This window comes from Aotus nancymaae, unplaced genomic scaffold, assembly GCF_030222135.1.
Source record: "Aotus nancymaae isolate 86718 unplaced genomic scaffold, 86718_ANA_hifiasm-v0.15.2.pri h1tg000018l, whole genome shotgun sequence".
NCBI lineage: Eukaryota > Metazoa > Chordata > Mammalia > Primates > Aotidae > Aotus > Aotus nancymaae.
Window position 1 is genome coordinate 3894722 of NW_026988430.1, and position 19797 is coordinate 3914518.

Below are 19797 nucleotides of genomic sequence, written 5' to 3' on the forward strand. Positions count from 1 at the left end.
TGGTGGCTCACATCTGTAATCCCAGCACTTTGGGAGGTCGAGGCGAGCGGATCACTTGAGGTCAGGAGTTTGAGACCAGCCTGGCCAACATGGTGAAACCCCATCTCTACTAAAAATACAAAAGTTAGCCAGGCATGGTGGCAGGCGTCTGTAATCCCAGCTACTCGGGCGGCTGAGGCAGGAGAATCGCTTGAATCTTGGAGGTGGAGGTTGCAATGAGCTAAGATCACACCACTGCATCCAGCCTGGGTGACAGAGCAAGACTCTGTCTCGAAAAACAAAACAAAACAAAATAAAAAAGAAAAGAAAAGAAAGCTTTTCCATTTACTGAGTTGAAATCTGATCCTTGTAGCTGCCTCCTCTTCAGGGAATGTTAATTGCGGCCCTCTGGAAACAGCGCTTTCTGGCAGATGAGCAGGAGGGATATTTGGAAACAGGTACCCGTTAGCAATTCTCTAGCAGGTAGGGCTGACTCTCCGGGGGAGCTCTGCAGAGGTTGCTCCCCACCTTACTCTCTCCTGTCCTGCCCACAGGTACGTGCAGGAAGGGCGGTTCCGAATGGAGGAGAGGACACTGACAGCCTTCCAGTGGCTCTACAGCCCACAGCAGCACCGCATCCTCAGCCGGGCCGACCTCCAGTCTCCCTCCAGGTAAAGGGACCTTCTGCCTTGACCCTCACCTGCTTCGGCTTCAGACCAGGCCCCTCAGCTGGTACTTATGAAGCCAGGGCCCCACTGGTCCACAAATTCATAGTGGGGAACTTTGCCTTCAGGGATGGGGAGGCCTTCTAGGAAAGAGTTTATCAGCCTGGATGCTTGTCCCACCTTGAGTGCACCGAGTAACTTGAGGCAACTCACTGCCTCTGCTTTCTCCTCTGTCAAATGGATAGGATTGTATTTTCCCTGCCTTCTCTTGGGAGATCGTAAGTCTCCAGTGAAATATGCCTGCAGAGGTTTACAAAGCCTGGAGATCCATTGGACTAGGTGGCTCATGCCTGTAATCCTAGCACTTTGGGAGGCTGAGGCGGGCAGATCACTTGAGGTCATGAGTGTGAGACCAGCCTGGCTAACTTGGTGAAACCTCATCTCTACTAAAAATACAAAAATTAGCTGAGCGTGATGGCACACATCTGTAATACCAGCTACTTGGGAGGCTGAGACAGGAGAATCTCTTGAACCCTGGGGAGGAGGTTGCAGTGAGCCGCGATTGCGCCACTGCACTCCAGCCTGGACAACAGAGTGATACTCTGTCTCAAACAACAACAACAACAACAACAACAAAAACAAAAACAACAACAAAAAACAAAGCCTGGAGAGCGCTGCTTTCTCCCTCTCTGGAGGGAGAGTGGCAGGTAAATTTGCTGGGCAGTCCCTGCTTTGACCCGGAGCCAGCCCAGCCTTCCTTGACCAACTCCTTTCCCATGCCAGGGATTCCATCTGGGATCCTGAGTCTGGGTGGAGGGCTGGGAGGTGAGGGCTTCTCCTGACCCAGATCCCTGCCCACTCTTTCCCCAGCACTGGACACATGTGACCAGCATCAGCAGTCACAACAGAGGAGTGCTGGCAACCCTTCTGCAGCCACAGCCCTTCCCAAGGTCTGCCATACCTGACCCTGGGCCTTTTCTTCCACTTTCCCCTTCAAAGCTGTTGTTGTTGCTGTTTTGTTTTGAGATTGAGTCTCTCTCTGTTGCCCAGGCTGGAGTGCAGTGGCATAATCTCGGCTCACTGCAACCTCTGCCTCCCAGGTTCAAGTGATTCTCTTGCCTCAGCCTCCTGAGTAGCTGGGACTTCAGGTACATGCCACCACGCCCAGCTAATTTTTGTATTTGTAGTAGAGATGGGATTTCACCATGTTGGCCAGGCTGGCCTCGAACTCCTGACCTCAGGTGATCCACCCATCTCAGCCTCCTAAAGTGCTGGGATTACAGGCATGAGCCATTGTGCCTGGCCACATAACTTCAGATTTCATACATGGGAAGGCTACATGCCATTTGGGGACTTGAAGAAGAGTCTGCTATAGTCACTGAGATAAGTGACTGAATTCATTTTTGTGATAGAATATTAATTTTTTTTTTTTAAAAGAGATAGGGTCTCATTGTTTTGCCTAGGCTGGCCTTGAACCTCTGGGCACAAGTGAGTCTCCCGACTCAGCCACAATAGTTTTTAATTATTTTGTTTAATTTATTTTGAGACAGGCTCTCACTCTATCACTCAGGCTGGACTGCAATGGCGTGATCATGGTTCTCTGCAGCCTCAAACTTTTGGGCCCAAGTGATCCTCCTGCTTCTGCCTTCTGAGTAGCTGGGACTCTAGGCATGTAACATCTTGCATGGCTAATTTATTTTATTTTGTTCTTATTTTTGTAGAGATGGGGGGTCTTCCTATGTTGCCCAGGCTGGTCTTGAATTCCTAGATTCAAGCCATTCTCCTGCCTCTGCCTCCCAAAGTGCTGGGATTACAGACGTGAGCCACTGTGCCTAGCAATAGTTTTTCTTCTTTTGAGACAGAGTTTGGCTCTTGTTGCCTAGACTGGAGTGCAATGGTGTGATCTTGGCTCACTGCAACCTCTGCCTCCCAGGTTCAAGTGATTCTCCTGACTCAGCCTCCTGAATAGCTGGGACTACAGGCATGTGCCACCACGCCCAGCTAATTTTTGCATTTGCAGTAGAGATGGGGTTTCACTATGTTAGCCAGGATAGTCTCAATCTCCTGACCTCATGATCCACCTGCCTTGGCCTCCCAAAGTGCTGGGATTACAGGCATAAGCCACCACTCCTGGCCACTAATAGTTATTTTTTTAAGTGCCTGTTATGTATTATATAAATGCTTTGCAGGAATACATTGATTTAATCTTCATAGTAATGCTATGATCTAGATACTGTTGTTCTTGTTTTTTAGATGAGGAAACTGAGGCACAGAGGGAAAGTAAGAGCTAGTATGTGGCAGTGCTCCCAGCCACTACACACACTGTCTCTCAGAAAACAAGGTGTGTACTTGAAGTGAGGGGAACGGGGAGGTAATTTCTTTACAAAGAGCGAGAAGGTGGTGTCCACAAACTATAGATGGGTGTTCTTAGCATCAGTCCTTGTCAAGTTTCAGAGTCAGTTATTAAAGAGGAGGTTTGAAGCCGTTTGGACAAGGAAGAGGTGGACGATCAGCATCAGTGAGTGAGTTCCCTAAGAACTCACCCCGCTAGGGGAAGCTTTTTGCTTTTCTGATTAGTTTTCTAGACTCAAAATTAGACAGGTGGTGGAGCAGGAGAAGGTGGTTCTGAGTTTCAGCAAGCAATTGTTCTTTTTTCCTGCGGTCAGTCAGAGCCTTGCAGATGACACAGAGCAATGTGGGCTGGGGATGGCACAGCTGAGGAGGTTGGTGAGTGGACTGCCATGGGCTGAATTCTGCTCAATGTGTTTAAAGGTGGTTTGGTGAGGGAGGATGTGGACAATGTGCTGGTGACATTGCTGATGGCAGGAACCTGGAGCACACCAGATGGCAAGTGTGCAAGATGGCAGAATTGGGAGCCAAAGTGCCCTGGAAGCTGAATTCCAGGTCCAAGTCTAGTAGATACTATTCATTCATTTGTTCATTCATTCATTCATTTTAGGAAGGTTCCTCACAGTAGACACTATTTATTATTTAATTAATTTTTTGTTTTGAGAGAGAGTCTTGCTCTGTCACCAAGGCTGGCGTGTGGTGGTATGATCTCAGCTCACTGCAACCTCTACCTCCAGGGTTCAAGCAATTCTCCTGCCTCAGCCTCCCTAGTAGCTGGGACTACAGGCACGTGCCACCATGCCTGGCTAATTTTTTGTATTTTTAGTAAAGACGGGTTTCACTGTGTTAGCTAGGATGGTCTTGATCTCCTGACCTCATGATCTGCCTGCCTTGGCCTCCCAAAGTGCTGGGATTACAGGCGTGAGCCACCACACCTGGCCTATTTATTCTGAGAGTTTCGCTCTTGTCACCCAGGCTGGAATGCAATGGTGCCATCTCAGCTCACTGCCACCTCCATCTCCAGGGTTCAAACAATTCTCCTGCCTCAGCCTCCCAAGTAGCTGGGATTACAGGCACCCACCACAATGCCCAGCTAATTTTTGTATTTTTAGTACAGGTGGGGTTTCACCAAGTTGGTCAGGCTGGTCTCAAACTCCCAACCTCGGGTGATCCACCCACCTCGGCCTCCCAAAGTGCTGGGATCACAGGTGTGAACCAACATGCCCGGCCGGCCAGCATGCCCGGCCACCATGCCAGCTCCCTGCTATCCTTTTTCTCTTTCCAAGATGGAGTCTTGCTCTGTCACCCAGGTAGGAGTGCAGGGGTGTGATCTTGGCTCACTGCAACCTCTGCCTCCCAGATTCAAGCAATTCTCCTGCCTCAGCCTCCCGAGTAGCTGGGATTACAGGCGCATGCCACCATGCCCTGCTAAATTTTTTTTTGTATTTTTAGTAGAGATGGGGATTTCCCCATGTTGGTCAGGCTGGTCTTGAACTCCTGACCTCATGACCCACCCTGCTTGGCCTCCCAAAGTGCTGGGATTACAGGTGTGAGCCACCGCACCTGGCCTCCCTGCTATCCTTTCTTTCTTCCATAACTCTCCATTGTGATCCTGCTGTGGGTCAGGCTCTCAAGGAAAACCAGGATACTGCCTTCATGGGCCACAAATCCTAGTGGGAGAGACAGATGGTAAGCATGTAAACACAGAGACAAGAAATTTTCCCAATATGACCAATGTGCTGAAGAAACTCACAGGGCATCGAGCTAATGAGCAGCCAGTGGGGTTGTGGGGATTCTGGAAGAGGTGGAAGACCTCCCCAGGAAAGCGACATTTGAGCTGAGTCCTGAAGGGCACGGGGTGGAAGCATCCTTCTGTGGGGAACAGCAAGTGCAAGGCTGTTCTAGAAGCAGAAGGCCATTGTAGCCAGAGCAGAGTCATGACCAACAGGGTCACGAGGCCACGACCCACAGACAGAAGCCAAGATTTCCGTGCAATTAAAGGAATGGCTTTCTAGCACTTAGAGCTGCCTGAGGATGGCCTGGGTTGCCCGGCGGGAGATACTTCCCATCTCTGGAAGTGTGCAAGCCATAGTCAAAGCCCCTCTCTGTGGAGGTTACCAGGATGAGACTGAAGCACCCCAAACGCTGGCTAGAGGACCCTTCATTCCTTCAACTCCTTCGCCTTCAGGAGCATCCTTGGTTTGGGGAAGCTGGTGGGGATGTCTGTGGAGTGCATGAAAGAAAGTTCCAGGCCGGGCGCGGTGGCTCACGCCTGTCATCCCAGCACTTTGGGAGGCCGAGGCGGGCGAATCACCTGAGGTCAGGAGTTCGAGACCAGCCAGGCCAACATGGCGAAACCCCGTCTCTACTAAAAATACAGAAATTATCACGCCTGTAGTCCCAGCTACTTGGGAGGCTGAGGCAGGAGACTCGCTTGAACCCAGGAGGCGGAGGTTGCAGTGAGCTGAGATCGCGTCACCGCACTCCATCCTGGGAGACAGAGCGAGACTCTGTCTCAAAAAGATCCAGCCCCTGATTCCAGGGAGCGGGGAGTTCCAGGGGTCGGTGCAGCCCTGGAGACTCGCAGGACAGCACCGCACCCCGTCCCGGGTCTCGCGCAACGCAGAGCTAGAGGGAGACCCCGAGCGTTGTCCTCAGCAGGTCAGGGGCGCCCAGGCGTCACGCGCCTCGGTTCCCCGTCGCCCGCTTCAGGAACCCGGGGCAAGCGGGGCCGCTCCTTCCCTCCCCGGGTCCTCGGGGCGCGCCTGCCCCGCCCCGCCCCTCGCCTTTGTTCCAGAGGAGCCGCCTCGGGCAGCCCCCAGGGCGCTCGGGACCCGCTGTGACCCCGCCGCCCCCTCCCCGCGGCTTCGCCTGGCGATCCGCGGCGCCACAGCCAGGCCCAGACCCAGGGCGCGCCCCGGGCGGTGACGCGGCGAGGGCGGGAGCGCGAGGACCCCGGACCCAGTCAGCACGGGCTCGGGCTGCGCGTGCGCGGTGGCGACGCGGGGGGCGCCAGGTGTGCGGGCGGCGGCGGCTGAGGGCGCGGCTTGGCGCGCGGGCCGGGCCGGGCCGGGGTGCGCGCGTGCGCGGCTGGGCGGCTGCGAGGGACCCGCCGCGCGAGGAGGAGGAGGAGCAGGGGGCCGGGCCGAGGGAGGGGGCGAGCCGCGGGTCGGCCTGGTGCCCTTCGCTCCGCGTCAGGAGGCAGCGCACGCCGGGCTGCGCAGCAGGTCAGTGGCCCCGGGGCTGGGATTCCGCAGCCCGGCCGGATCGGGGCGCGCGCCCCGCTGTGGCTGAGGGGAGTTGGAGCGTGTGCGGGGTGTGAACGCGTGCGGGTGCGGACAGACCCGGGCACGTACGGACGGCGCGAGCCGGGCTGCGATCCCGCGGAGCCCGCCGGCGTCACGGGTGGTGCTTGGGAGGGGGTGACCGTCCTCAGAAGCCCCTGCGGCGGGGGTCGCTGCACACACGGCCACCTATGGGGTGTGGGGTGTGTGTGCCTGAGCTGCTCAGCCTGTCAAAGTCTGGCGAGAGAAGCTGGCAGGGATGGAGGTCAGAGAGGGGCTGTTTACAGGTGGCGGCGGAAGGAAAGCAGCCAGGAACCCCAGGAGGACCCTGTAGCTAGGCTGGGTTTGCTGCTTTCCCCAAGAGGGCTGAACCCCCCCCATCTCATCCTCGCCCCAGCCTGTGCCTGCTGCAGGGACAGGAGCGTTGGGTGCGGGGTGCTGGCTGAGAGGCCTGGAGGGGTCTTTGGGAGCGAGGCCGCGTCCAGCCTGATGCTCATTTCCAGAGGCGTGGGTGGGTGTGGGGGTGCCAGCTCCGGGTGGGGGTCCAGGCGTGTGTTCAGGAGACCTTAGGAGTCCGTGTAGACTGTCCTCTGGCTTTGCCAGCACCCGGCGCTGTGTCCTGGGAGCTGGCTGAGGGGTACCCTTCTTTCCTCCCATTTGTTTTCTGTAGCTCCCCCTACATCCTTGTTAACAAACCTGAAGGGCGCTTATGTGCAAGTGGGTTTGCTGGGATGCACCCCTGTGGAGCGGCCGTCATCAGAGTAGCCTCCATAGGGAATAACAGGGTTGTCCTGAGCCAGGTGCCAGGGCTCTCGGCTTCGTAGTATGCCTTGTGACCCTGGGACGTCCCTCCAGCCCCACAGGCCTCAGTTTCCCATGGCGCACTGCCCTCCGGGTCTTCCTGCTGCAGGATGGGGAGTAAACAGCTCGCACAGCTGCCTGGGAGGCGGGAGTGACTCAGGGCCTGTCAGGTCTTGGGCAGTGATTTTTCAGGGAAAGTCCCGGCATATCTTTTCGACTTGGGAAGGAGTTGGGGGAGGCTCTGGCCTCACGTCTAAGCTGTGGTGCTGGGTTTTCTGAGTCCAGAGGTGGGGTGGGGTGGGCATCTGCTGGATCTGGCTGCTCAGGCTTCAAGAAGCTGGCCCAGGTCCCTCCTCCCTTCCCAGATGTTGAGGAGTTGGAGAGGGATGGGGCTGGGTGGGCCGGGTAGCGGGGTGGGATAGGGGCTGGCTGGGAAGAGCTACAGCAGCCACTCCTGGCCCCTGTTGTTGATGTTGCTGGGCAGAGACAGATGCTAAACTTGGGTAGGGTCAGGGCAGGTCTGAGTGGGACTGCCCAGCTCAGGGTGTTGAGGTAATTCGGTTGGAGGCGGCCTCAGCTGCAGAGAAGAGGACCCTGCTTCTGGAAGTGTGCTTGCAGACCCCCTCACTCTCTTTCTGGGACCCTGTCTGATCCACTTTGGCTGAGCCACCATGGCTCAGAATGACTTGAGCCTGGGAAAGGGACCTTGGCATGGATGGGGTTGGTGGCAGGGTCTCATAGTGGTTAAGCATGAAGGCCCTGCTGCTGTCACTCAGACCTGGGTGTGAGTCCCAGCCTCACCACCTACTGCTGTCCCTCCACCTGCATTCCCTTCAACGGGAGCCTGAGAGAGAGGCTTGCAGGCCGTGGCGTGTTTGTGGCGTGTTTGGGAAGTGATCTCGGGAAAGAAGGGCGAGGACCGGAGTTCGAAGGAGAGGAAGGGAAAGCAGCTATTTTATTATTCCCACCACTCTCCTGGGTGGTCTCCCAGGGAGACTTACAGATGGAGAACTGCTCTGCTGGGGAGAGGAACAGGGAAGTATTTATCCACTAGCCCCATCCCCTGCCTGACAAGGGTGGCTCCATGGATGTTAACTCCCGTGTGTACTTCCAGAAGCACATGTGTGGGGCTCAGGTGGCTTCCTGCGGGCACCCCACATGGCAGCTCCCAAGAAGGCCCAGCTGGCCTTACGTAGAGCACTGTCCCGTTGCACCTGTAAGATGCGGCTTGGAGCCTGCAGGACTGGTCATTGCAGAAGTGGCTGAGAGGTGGGGGCGAGAGAGCTGGAAGCAGCGCACTGAGGTGTCTACCACTGCATGACCTTGGGCAAGTGACCTGACTTCTCTGAGCTTCAGTTTCCTTATCTGGGTGTTTTAGGTGTTAATACGATATTTATCGAATTTTTTTTTTTTTCTTGAGACTGAGTCTTGCCCTGTCACCCAGGCTGAAGTGCAGTGGTGTGATCTCGGCTCACTGCAACCTCCGCTTCCCAGGTTCAAGCAATTCTCCTGCCTCAGCCTCCTGAGTAGCTGGGACTACAGGCACATGCCACCATGCCCGACTAATTTTTTTATTTTTTGGTAGAGACAGGGGTTTTACCATGTTGGCCAGGCTGGCCTTGAACTCCTGACCTCAGGTGATCCACCCACCTCGGCCTCTCAAAGTGCTGGGATTACAGGCATGAGCTACCACACCCTGCCTGTTGTTTATTGAATTTTTGAACATGGCGCTGGGCCCATAGCAAGGGCTTCCCCAGGGGTATTTCTATATAGCCAGGAAGACCACACGCACAGGGTGGCTCAGTCATTCACTCGGGTGGAGGGGGTCTGCATAAGATGACATCTAAAGACCCCTCCTGGTCATGGGACCTGGGACTCAAGGGCCAGACTACTGACCTGGGCAGTTCCTCTAGGGCCGTGGCTCATTTGCCCAGACCTCCTGAATGCTTCTGTTTCACAGTCTGTGAATTGGAGTCAGCGATGTCTTGCTCCTGGGCTGGCCGCCCAGTTGTGCCTCTCCCTGGGCTCTGCCCCAGGAAGACACACAAGCCCAGCGCTGGCAGAGGAGGGTGAGGGGAGCGGGCAGCTCAGAAGCAGGTGCTTGAAGGAGGAGTGGTGGAGGGTGGATGCTGGCATTTGGAGCTGGCATATGGTCATGGGCACTGGTCTGGGCCATAGTCAATGGAGGAGGACAAGGCAGGGGGCTGGGGGAGGGCTAGAGAAACGCAGAGCAGGAAAGGAAGGTGAGTGGCTTGACAGAAGGTGGCAAGAAGGATTGAAGAGCCAGGGCCAGGAGGTGGGTTGGCAGCCTTGTGTGTGAGGATTCACGGTGTCTGTGGAGGTGGTGACCAAATGGGAGAGTGATGGGGTGGCATGAGGGGAGGGAGGGCAGAAGGTGAGGTCGAGTTGGGGCTTCCTAGGGCATACTCTGGGGCAGGCTTCTTAGTTCACGGCACAGCATCCACAGGCCTCCTCATTCTTTTCATGGTATCCACCTGCCCCTCCCAGGCCACCACCCGCTTTGACAGGGGAGGAGCTGTCTGCAAACACTTAGGTCCGGTTATGAGTGGCGATTGGAGGAGGTCCAGAGGTGCCTTTGCCAAGGCCTGTTGCCATGGCGCCGTGACGGCCCTTGTCTGCCGACCCTCTCCCATCTCTGAGCAATGTGCCACCTGCTCCGGGAGAGGTCACATTGTGGGGAAGGTGTCCAGCTGCCTCTTTCTCGTGCATGGCCAGTTCAGGCTGGCCTTACAAAGGTCAATGCCTTCATCCCCCTGCCTGCAGGCAAGGTCACCCTGGGCCTACACTGGCAGATGCAGCAGCTGCTGTCTTCATTACAGTCATTTAAAGGCTACTCCGATTTCTGCCATTTGTTTTTAATAAGTTTAATGAAAAATAAAACAATAATACCAGCCTATCCATTGACTTCTCCCACCTTTTTTTTTTTGAGATGGAGTCTCCCTCTGTTGCCCAGGCTGGAGTGCAATGGCACGATCTCGGCTCACTGCAACCTCCGCCTCCTGGGTTCAAGCGATTCTCCTGCCTCAGCTTCCTGAGTAGCTGGAGCTGTAGGTGTGCCCCACCTCGCCTAACTGATTTTTCTATTTTTAGTAGATACAGGGTTTCACCAGGTTGGTCAGGCTGGTCTTGAACTCCTGACCTTGTGATCCACCTGCCTTGGCCGCCCAAAGTACTGGGATTATGGGTGTGAGCTACCACGCCCGGCCTGACTCCCCTTTTAAAGAGGACGTCTTATGGATGACATTCTTGTTGCCCACACCTCTTTCGATGCTTTGGTGCCTGTCTAGCAGGAAGTGCTGCCTCATGTCTGATCTCAGCCTGACATGCTGCACTTTTTTTGGGTGTGTTGTGTGTTTTTGCTTCTCTATTTGTTGTGATCCTTCCAGATGGTTATAAGGCAATTCCTGTCCACCTGCTCAGGATCTGAAGCAGACTCAGGTGCACCGAAGGCAGGTGTGATACCAAGGCAAGGACTGTGCTTTGGGGGATCCGGCCCCAGACATGGCAGTGCTGAGCCTGGGCCCTGCCCATGCTCTGGTTCTGGACCTGTGGCTTGCTTTCAAGGCCAGCTGGTTCCCACTGCTTTCCCTAGTTCAGATTCAGGATTACTGGCCTCCTTCTTGGTCCATGCTGGGCCCAGCCAGGGCCCACTGGCTGGGCTTTGCCGGGTCTGGGTCAGCAGATGGCAGTGGGTGTGGGCACCTGGGGGACCCTGGCACAGCCAGGGCCCTGCCGATGAGATGGCTGGCAATGAGCAAGAGCAGGAGGGGAGAGACAGGGATTGACAGGCCATCGGGAACATGGAGGTGTGCCTGTGCACGTGTACACATCTGTGCTCGGCGTACACATCTGTGCTCGGCATGCACATGTGGCTTTGTAGGGCTCGTTGCTGGATTGCTGTGTCTGGACATCTCTGGGTGGTTCCGTGTGGCTCTGCTGAGCACGTCTCTGTGTGTGCACTGTTGTGTGCTTTGGCTTGTTCAGGGGTACTTTTCTCTGGATATATGTGCCGGCCACCTACTGGGTGCTCTCTAGGGTTCTCAGGAGTGCACCCATCTGGATGGCAGGTGATACTTTTTCCCTGCAGGATCTTGAGACTCTCTTGTGTCTTCTGCCAGGCCCCGTTCTGCCCTCTCTGCAGGCTTCTTACCCTGTTCCTCCCTCTGCCTTGAGGAAGTTGCTTCTCCCCCTCTGGCTGTGTGGGTGCCCGCTGCCTTCTGGGGAGGGCCAGAAGAGGGACAGCAAGTCCAACCTCCAGCCCAGTTCTCCTGAGCTGAGGGTGATGGGCTCAAGCTCTAGGTTGAGGTGATGAGTCTGGGATGGCTGCAGGGGTGGGCAGGGGTGGCCTGCGTGCCAGCATGCTGCAGGGAAGCGTGTGCTCCTGCCCCTCCACCTGACCGGCCCTCAGTGGCTTGGGCCCCAGTGCAGCTGTGATAAGCCTCCCTTACCTGGCTATTCATACTCTCCTCCCAGTAGCCCTGGTTGCCACAGTTTCTGATGGGGAGCAGAGTGGTCTCTGGGGCTCCGGGCATCCACTGGGGGCCTTGGCCTTAGCATAATTCATCCCACCATAATCTTTGATGTTTATGGAGCTCTTCCTGCACCAGGCCCTGGATTACACACTGTACATGTAATCAGCTCATTTACTCCTCAGAACAGTTCCATTCCAGGGGATAGTAGTCCTATTAGGTGGGTTCGAAAAGCATCCCTGGCTGGGCACGGTGGCTCATGCCTGTAATCCCAGCACTGGGGATGCCGAAGTGGGTGGATCACCTGAGGTTAGGAGTTCGAGACCAGCCTGGCCAACATGGTGACACTCCGTCTCTATTAAAAATATGAAAAAATTAGCTGGCTGTGGTAGCATGCACCTGTAATCCCAGCTACTCGGGAGGCTGAGAATTACTTGAACCTGGGAGGTGGAGGTGCCACTGCACTCCAGCCTGGGTGACAGAGTGAGACTCTGTCTCAAAAAAAAAAAAAGCATCCCATTCTATGAGGACATTTTCCCATTTTATGAGGAAGTAGAGGCTCAGAGAGCCTGGCTTACTTCCACAGGGTTACACAGCAAGTAACTGATAGAGCCAGGTTTTGAACCCAGACCTGTTCTTCTGCTGTTCCCTCCACTCTTCACAAGGCTGTGTCTTCTCATCTTGGCAGTCTCCCTGTCAGAGGGGCCATCCCACATCACCCCTTGTACACAGGGCTCCCTAGCCATCTGGTCCCATTTGGATCTGATCACCCTATTGTAAATACTTACATAAAGGTAGCCCTCTTTTATCCTCTACCTCCTAACCCCCTCTTCCCCACCTAGAGCAGGGGTCTGTCTGTCTTGCTCACTAAAATATCCTTAGAACTAGCAGACAGCTTGGAACACAGTAGGCATGCAATAAACATTTGGTGAATGAATGAATTAATGAGTGAAGAGAGGTCCGACTCCAGACCTAAGCTTGAAATCCCTCCTCTGTACTGTCTTTTACACAGCAGGGACCATTGCAGAGTGGCAGGCACACAGGCTCTGGAGCCAGCTTGCTTGGTTCAAATTCTGGTCCTGCCAGTGTGCTGGTTATCTAATGCTGCTTAATAAACCACCAAAAGCTTATGGCTTAAAACAATGATGACATTAATTTTGCCCATGAATCTGCAATGTGGGCAGGGTTCAGTGGGGATAACGCTTCTCCACTCAGCATTGGCTGGAGTGGTTCAAGGTCTAGGGGCTGAAGTCATCTGAAGGCCCAGTTGCTCACATATCTGGCGTTTGTTGCTGACTGTTGACTTTGGGTCAGTTCCTCTGCACATGGGACTCTCTATGTGCTGTCTCCACGTGCTAGATTGGGCTTCCTCCCAGCATGGTGGCTGAGTTAAGGAACAAGCATGCCCAGAAAGAGAGCCAGGTGGAAGCTATTTCACTTTTTATTTTATTTATTTATTTAGAGATGGAGTCTCGTTCTGTCGCCCAGGCTGGAATGCAGTGGCATGATTTTGGCTCATTGCAACCTTCACCTCCTGGGTTCAAGCAATACTCCTGCCTCAGCCTCCCAAGTAGCTGGGATTACAGGCATCATGCCTGGCTAATTTTGGAATTTTTAGTAGAAACAGGGTTTTGCCATGTTTGCCAGGCTGGTCTTGAACTCCTGACCTCAAGTAATCCACCAGCCTTGGCCTCCCAAAGTGCTGCAATTATAGGGGTGAGCCTCCTTACCTGGCCAGCAGTTTATTTTTTCTTTGGAGATGGAGTCTTGCTCTGTCACCCAAGCTGGAATGCAGTGGTGTGATCTTGGCTCACTGCAACCTCTGCCTCCCTGGTTCAAGCGATACTTCTGCCTCAGCCTCTCAAGTAGCCCAGATTACAGGCACCTGCCACCATGCCCAGCTAATTTTTGTATTTTTAGTTGAGACGGGGTTTCACCATGTTGGCCAGGCTGGTCTTGAACTCCTCACCTCAGGTGATCTGCTCACCTCGGCCTCCCAAAGTGCTGGGATTACAGGTGTGAGCCACTGCACCTGGCCAATTCTTTTAGCAACAGGTACACTTTTGCCACTGATACCCTGGCCACAGGTAAGGCTTGGATCTGCCCAAATGACAGGGTCTGTCCCCGAATCCCCACTCACTCTCATATAGTCCAGGGGGCATCTTACTGTGCAGAGCCCTGCTGAGGGTGGGGCCTGTAATGGGGAGGGAAGGGGGAGCTTGAATGGAAAAGGCCTTTGCTGTCCCAGTTGATTATCTCATTCCAGGTCAGCCCTGCTCCCTTCAAGGGGCCTGGGGCAAGTGTTGCTGTTGGAGACACCATGAGGCTGGGACTTGGGCAGAATTGCTCTGGGCCTGGGGCTGGGGTGAACACCACCAGGACCCCCATCTTTATCCAGGGAAAATCAGGATAGTGAGCCCTGAACACGCCGTGTTTGAGCTGAGGGCACTCTCCGCCTCTCCCTGTCCCTGCCACCTGCTTCCATGTGAGTCACTGTTCATCTGCCTGAGGCATCGTCCCCTGGCCTTGCTTGCTAGCCTCGGGGAGGAATCTCAGGGAGAATCTCAGGGTTTGGTCCTTGTGGTCCAGGTTGGGCTGCTCCTGAGCAGGACATTGGCAGGGGGCCCAGGAAGGATCTGGGGGTTTGCTCGAGCCCAGCCTGGCAGCGTCTCCCATCTAACGCAGCCCTCATTTGGGGCCTGCTCTGCCGTGAGCCTTCCCTGAAGGAATGGAAGAAGGGCTGAGAGGGGGGCTCTGGGTTTGAATTCTGCTGTCACCTTCCAGCCCTATAGGCTTGGACAAGTCTCTTAACCTCTCTGAGGCTCTAGTCCTCAGCAGGAGGGGACTGGTATGGTAAGAATGAAAGGAAAAAAAAAATGACATCTTTTTTTTTTTGAGACACAGTTTTGGTCTTGCACCCAGGCTGGAGTGCAGTGGCAAAATCTTGGCTTAATGCAACCTCCACTTCTTGGGTTCAAACCATTCTCCTGCCTCAGCCTCCTGAGTAGTGGGACTACAGGCATGCGCCACCACACCCAGTATTTTTAGTAGAGACAGGGTTTTGCCATGTTAGTCAGGCTGGTCTTGAACCCCTGACCTCAGGTGATCCACCCGCCTTGGCCTCCCAAAGTGCTGGGATGACAGGTGTGAGCCACTGTGCCCAGCCTGAAGTTCTTCTTCACAGATGAAAAACCTGAAGCGGAGGGAGTTTAAGTGGTTTCCCCACAGCTCCATTTAGCGTCAGAACTGGGGCTGGAGTCCGCGTGTTCTGACACCATGTGGTGGTTGCTTCTCTTCTGCAACAAGGAGGATTTCCCCATTCCCTCAACCCCTTTCTCCAGAGGGCAGCAGGGCTGCCATCCTAGAACTAAGCCCAAGAAGATGCTCCCTTTCCACCTCGCACCACCCAAGCTTGCCTGCAGGGGGCGCGAATGCCCACCTTTTGGCCTGTCCTGTGAGGTGCCAGGTGCCCTGCTAAACTTAGTAAGCGAGGGCTGGAGTGACCCAGCTGCATGGGTGTGGGCAAAGAGTTAGCTGTGTGCTCCCATTTCGTGAGAAGCCCTTCAGGCATCCTCCAGTGTCCAAGCCTTTCTTTTATATTACATTTTTATTATTTTTTTATTTTTTGAGACAGAGTTTCACTCTGTCTCCAAGGCTGGAGTGCAGTGGTGAGATCTCTGCTCACTGCAACCTCTGCCTCCCCAGTTCAAGCAATTCTCCTGCCTCTGCCTCCCAAGTAGCAGGGTTACAGGCACCTGCCACCACATCTGGCTAATTTTGGTAGTTTTAGTAGAGGCGGGGTTTTGCCATTTTTGGCCAAGCTTGTCTTGAACTTCTGACTTTGGGTGATCCACCCACTTCCCACCCAAAGTGCTGGGATTACAGGTGTAAACCACCACCCCGGCCTTTCTTTTTTTTTTTTTTTTGGAGATGAAGCCTTGCGCTGTCCCCAGGCTGGAGTGCAGGGGCGAGATCTCTGCTTACTGCAACCTCCGCCTCCCAGGTTCAAGCGATTTTCCTGCCTCAGCCTCCCAAGTAGCTGGGATTACAGGTGCCCACCACCACACCTGACTAATTTTTGTATTTTTAGTAGAGACAAGGTTTCACCGTGTTGGCCAGGCTGGTCTTGAACTCCTGACCTCAAGTGATCCACCTGCCTTAGCCTTCAAAGTGCTGGAATTACAGGCATGAGCCACCATGTCCGGCTTTGGCTTTGTTTTGAGACAGGGTCTTACTCTTTGCCCACACTGGAGTGCAGTGGCGTGGTCCTAGCTTACTGCAATCCTAACCTCCTCGCCTTGGAGTGATCCTTCCACGTCAGCCTCCCAGGTATCTGGGACTACAGGCGCACAGCATCATGCCTGGCTAATTAAAATTTTTTTTGTACAAACGAGGTCTTACTATGTTGCTGAGACTGGTCTCAAACTCCTGGTCTCAAGCAGTCCTCCTGCCTTGGCCTTCCAAGGTGCTGGGATTACAGGTCTGTGCCACTGCACACTGTGGCTGTTTAAACTTGAAGTTTTAGGATATCTTCATATATAAATGTATATTAAATGCTACCTGGCTATTTTCAGTGGCTACGTAGTATTCTGTCGTACGCTTATTCTGCAGTGTAGTTAATCCTCAGTTGGTGATCATTTAGATTATTTTTTGAATTTGCTATTACAATGATTTGATTAATGTCTGTATGCATAGATCTTGTCAACTTGTATGAGTTAAGCTGTGCAATAAATTTCTAAAAACAAAATGGTTGGCACAAAGGGTATGTACACTTAAACAGTTTTGCTGGAGTGTGTTAGTGTTCTGCAGAGAAATAGAACTAATAGGAAGTATATACATATGTATACAGATGTGTGCGTGTGTGTGCATGTGCGTGTTTAGATTTATTATGAGGGATTGGTTCATGCAATTTGTGTTTTTCTGTTTGTTTTGAGATGGAGTCTGGCTCTGTCGCCCAGGCAGGAGTGCAGTGGCACAATCTTGGGTCACTGCAACCTCTGCCTTCCTGGTTCAAGTGATTCTCCTGCCTCAGCCTCCCAAGTAGCTGGGATTACAGGTGCCTGCCACCAGGCCCAGCTCATTTTTTTTGTATTTTTAGTAGAGATGGGGGTTTCATCATATTGATCAGGCTGGTCTCGAACTCCTGACCTCAAGTGATCCACCTGCCTTGGCCTCCCAAAGGGCTGCAATTACTGAGCTCAACCAGGCGTGAGCCACTGCACCTGGACGGGTTCATGCAATTTTGGAAGCTGAGAAGTCCCACGATTTGCTGTCTGTTAGCTGGGGATCCAGGAAGGCTGGTGGTATAGCTCTAGTCCAAGTCCTAAGGCACAAGAACCAGGAGGGCTGATAGCTGAGGGCAGAAGATGGGTGTTTCAGCTCAGGCAGAAAATGAACTCTCCCTTCCTCCACTGTTTTGGCAAGCCTTCAATGTGTTGGGTGATGCCCACCCACATTGGTAAAGGGGCATCTTCTTTACCAATTCAAAGGCGAATCTCTTCCAGAAACAACTCACAGACATACCCAGAAATAATGTTTCATCAGTTATGGAGACATCCCCTAGCCCAGTCAAATTGACACATAAAATTAACCAGCACAGAGATATTGTCAAATATCTACACATAAATGAGATGCCTGCCTGATTCCTATACCTTTACACCATAATCAATTTTTTTTTTTTTCTTTTGAGACGGAGTCTGTGCTCTGTCGCCCAGGCTGGAGTGCAGTGACACAATCATGGCTCACTGGAACCTCTTTGTCCTGGGCTCAAGTGATCCTCTCACCTCAGCCTCCCCAATAGCTGGGACTACAGGTGCCTGCCATCATGCCCCACTAATTTTTGTATTTTTTGTAGAGATTAGGTTCCACCAAGTTGCCCAGACTGGTCTTGAACTCCTGAGCTCAAGTGATCCACCTGCCTTGGCCTCCCAAAGTGCTGGGATTACAGACATGAGGTACCATGCCTGGCATTATCAGTTTTTAAAAAACTTTATCTGGTGGGTAATAGTGATACCTTGTTTTTTTTTTTTTTGAGTTGGAGTCTTGCTCTGTCGCCCAGGCTGGAGTGCAATGGCATGATCTCGGATCACTGCAACCTCTGCCTCCTGGATTCAAGTGATTCTCCTGTCTCAGCCTCCCAAGTAGCTGGGACTACAGGTGCACGCCACCACGCCCGGCTAATTTTTTGTATTTTTAGTAGAGACGGGGTTTCACCGTGTTGGCCAGGATGGTCTTGATCTCCTGACCTCGTGATCCGCCCGCCTCGGCCTCCCAAAGTGCTGGGATTACAGGCGAGAGCCACCTCACCCAGCCGATACCTTGTTATTATTTAAAATTTTTAATTGTGGTAAAATTTGTAGCTTCTCTAGTTCATAGCCACGTATTGCTAGCAACTGTCTTGGTCTCAGGCCTTACTGAACAGATAAAAATAAATTGTTCAATCATTTTGGGAAACTGAGGTGGCCAGAGCACCTAAAGTCAGAAGTTCAAGAGCAGCCTAGCCAACATGGTGAAACATCGTCTCTACTAAAAATACAAAAAAAAAAAAATATTTATCAGGCATGGTGGGGTGTACCAGTAGTCCCAGCTACTCAGGAGGCTGAGGCAGGAGAACTGCTTGACCCCGGGAGGCAGAGGCTGCAGTGAGCCGAGATTGCACCAGTGCATTCCAACCTGGGTGACAGAGTGAGACTCCATCTCAAAAAAAAAAAAAAAGAAAAAGAAAAAGAGAAAAAAAGGCCTGGAGCAGTGTCTCACACTTGTAATCCCACCACTTTGGGAGGCCGAGGTGGGCGGATCACGAGGTGAGGAGATCCAGATGATCCTGACTAACACGGTGAAACCCCGTCTCTACTAAAAATACAAAAAATTAGCTGGGCATGGTGCACCTGTAATCCCAGCCACTTGGGAGGCTGAGGCAGGGAAATTGCTTGAACCCAGGAGGTAGAGGTTGCTGCGAGCCAAGAACGCACCACTGCACTCCAGCCTGGGTGACAGAGCAAGACTCCTTCTCAAAAAACAAGAGAATAAATTGTGCAATCTTGGTACATCTCGGCCCTGCTCTTGGAATCAGTTTTCACAAGCCCTCCTTTTGCAATCTGCCATCATCTTGCTTTTCAGCACTTGAGCAATGGGAAATTCAGTCTGGCCCTTGAGATAGTGCAGGCGGGGCAGTGATCTGTGGACTGAATATCACTATGCAGATGTGCAATCACTCTGCAATCATTTTGGGAAACTGAGGTGGGCAGAGCACCTGAGGTCAGGAGTTCAAGGCCAGCCTGGCCAACAGGAGTTCAAGACCAGCCTGGCAGGATGAGCAGAAGGGACAATGTGGTTTCCTCTGCTTGGGCAGCTCAGACCTCACAGCCACCAGCGGGAGCTGAAAGATGAGACAAGCTCCTTTCCCAGGCATGGGATGAGGCAGTTACAGGAAGCTCAGGAAACAGATGTCCAAGAGAAGCAGGCGCTAGGTGGTCTGACCCAGATCCTCTGCCGTCCAGACAGTACCCATCCAGCCCCAGTACTAACCCCCTGGAGCTCAGCTCTCATCCCAGCTCCACCTCCAAGTCACTGGGGACAGGTCACCTACTCTTTTCGGGCTTCAGTCTACTATTCATCCAAAGGGAGACGTAGATTGGCCTCTGCTTCCTTCATAAATCACATGAAGACGAAGGATGATGGGGAGGCCAGGTACGGTGGCTCCTGCCTGTAATCTTAGCACTTTTGGAGGCTAAGGTGGGTGGATCATTTGAGGTCAGGAGTTCGAGACTAGCCTGGCCAGTATGGCGAAACCCTGTCACCACTAAAAATACAGAAATTAGCTGGGGTGATGGTGGGCGCCTGTAATCCAGCTACTCGGGAGGCTCAGGCAGGAGAATCACTTGAACCCAGTAGGTGGAGGTTGCAGTGAGCTGAGATCACGCCATTGCACTCCAGCCTGAGTGACAGAGCGAGACTCTGTCTCTAAAAAAAAAAAAAAAGCCCATCGAACTGGGTGGGTTCCCTGGACCTCTGCCCTGAGGTTGGGACTCTGGGACTTACCCCCAGGCTGGTCCCCCAGGAACACCCACAGCCCTTGTGACCTGTGACCCACAGCAGGCTCTGGGAAGCGTTAGGAGCCCATCCAGCCAGGCGATGCGGAGGCCCGGGCACTTGCTCTTTCCCTCTTCATTATTCTCTCCCCAGTGATGAGCTGAGCATTGCTTTAGGATTCTTGTTTTCTCATCTGTA

At 53.4% G+C, this 19797-nt stretch overlaps 1 protein-coding gene across 2 annotated transcripts in view; it reads left to right on the forward strand.

Moving 5' to 3' along the window:
* Positions 1 to 543: 543 nt before the first annotated feature.
* RAP1GAP2 (RAP1 GTPase activating protein 2) overlaps positions 544 to 19797 on the forward strand; it is a 257076-nt gene continuing 237822 nt past the window's right edge. The window contains exon 1 of one of the 2 annotated variants that reach the window (XM_064378120.1): positions 544 to 650. In XM_064378120.1, coding sequence (XP_064234190.1) covers positions 559 to 650 — 92 coding nt within the window. In that variant the 5' untranslated portion in view covers positions 544 to 558. Of the gene's footprint in view, positions 651 to 6162; positions 6221 to 19797 lie in introns of those variants that run through there. The other variant, XM_064378127.1, reaches the window with a different exon arrangement.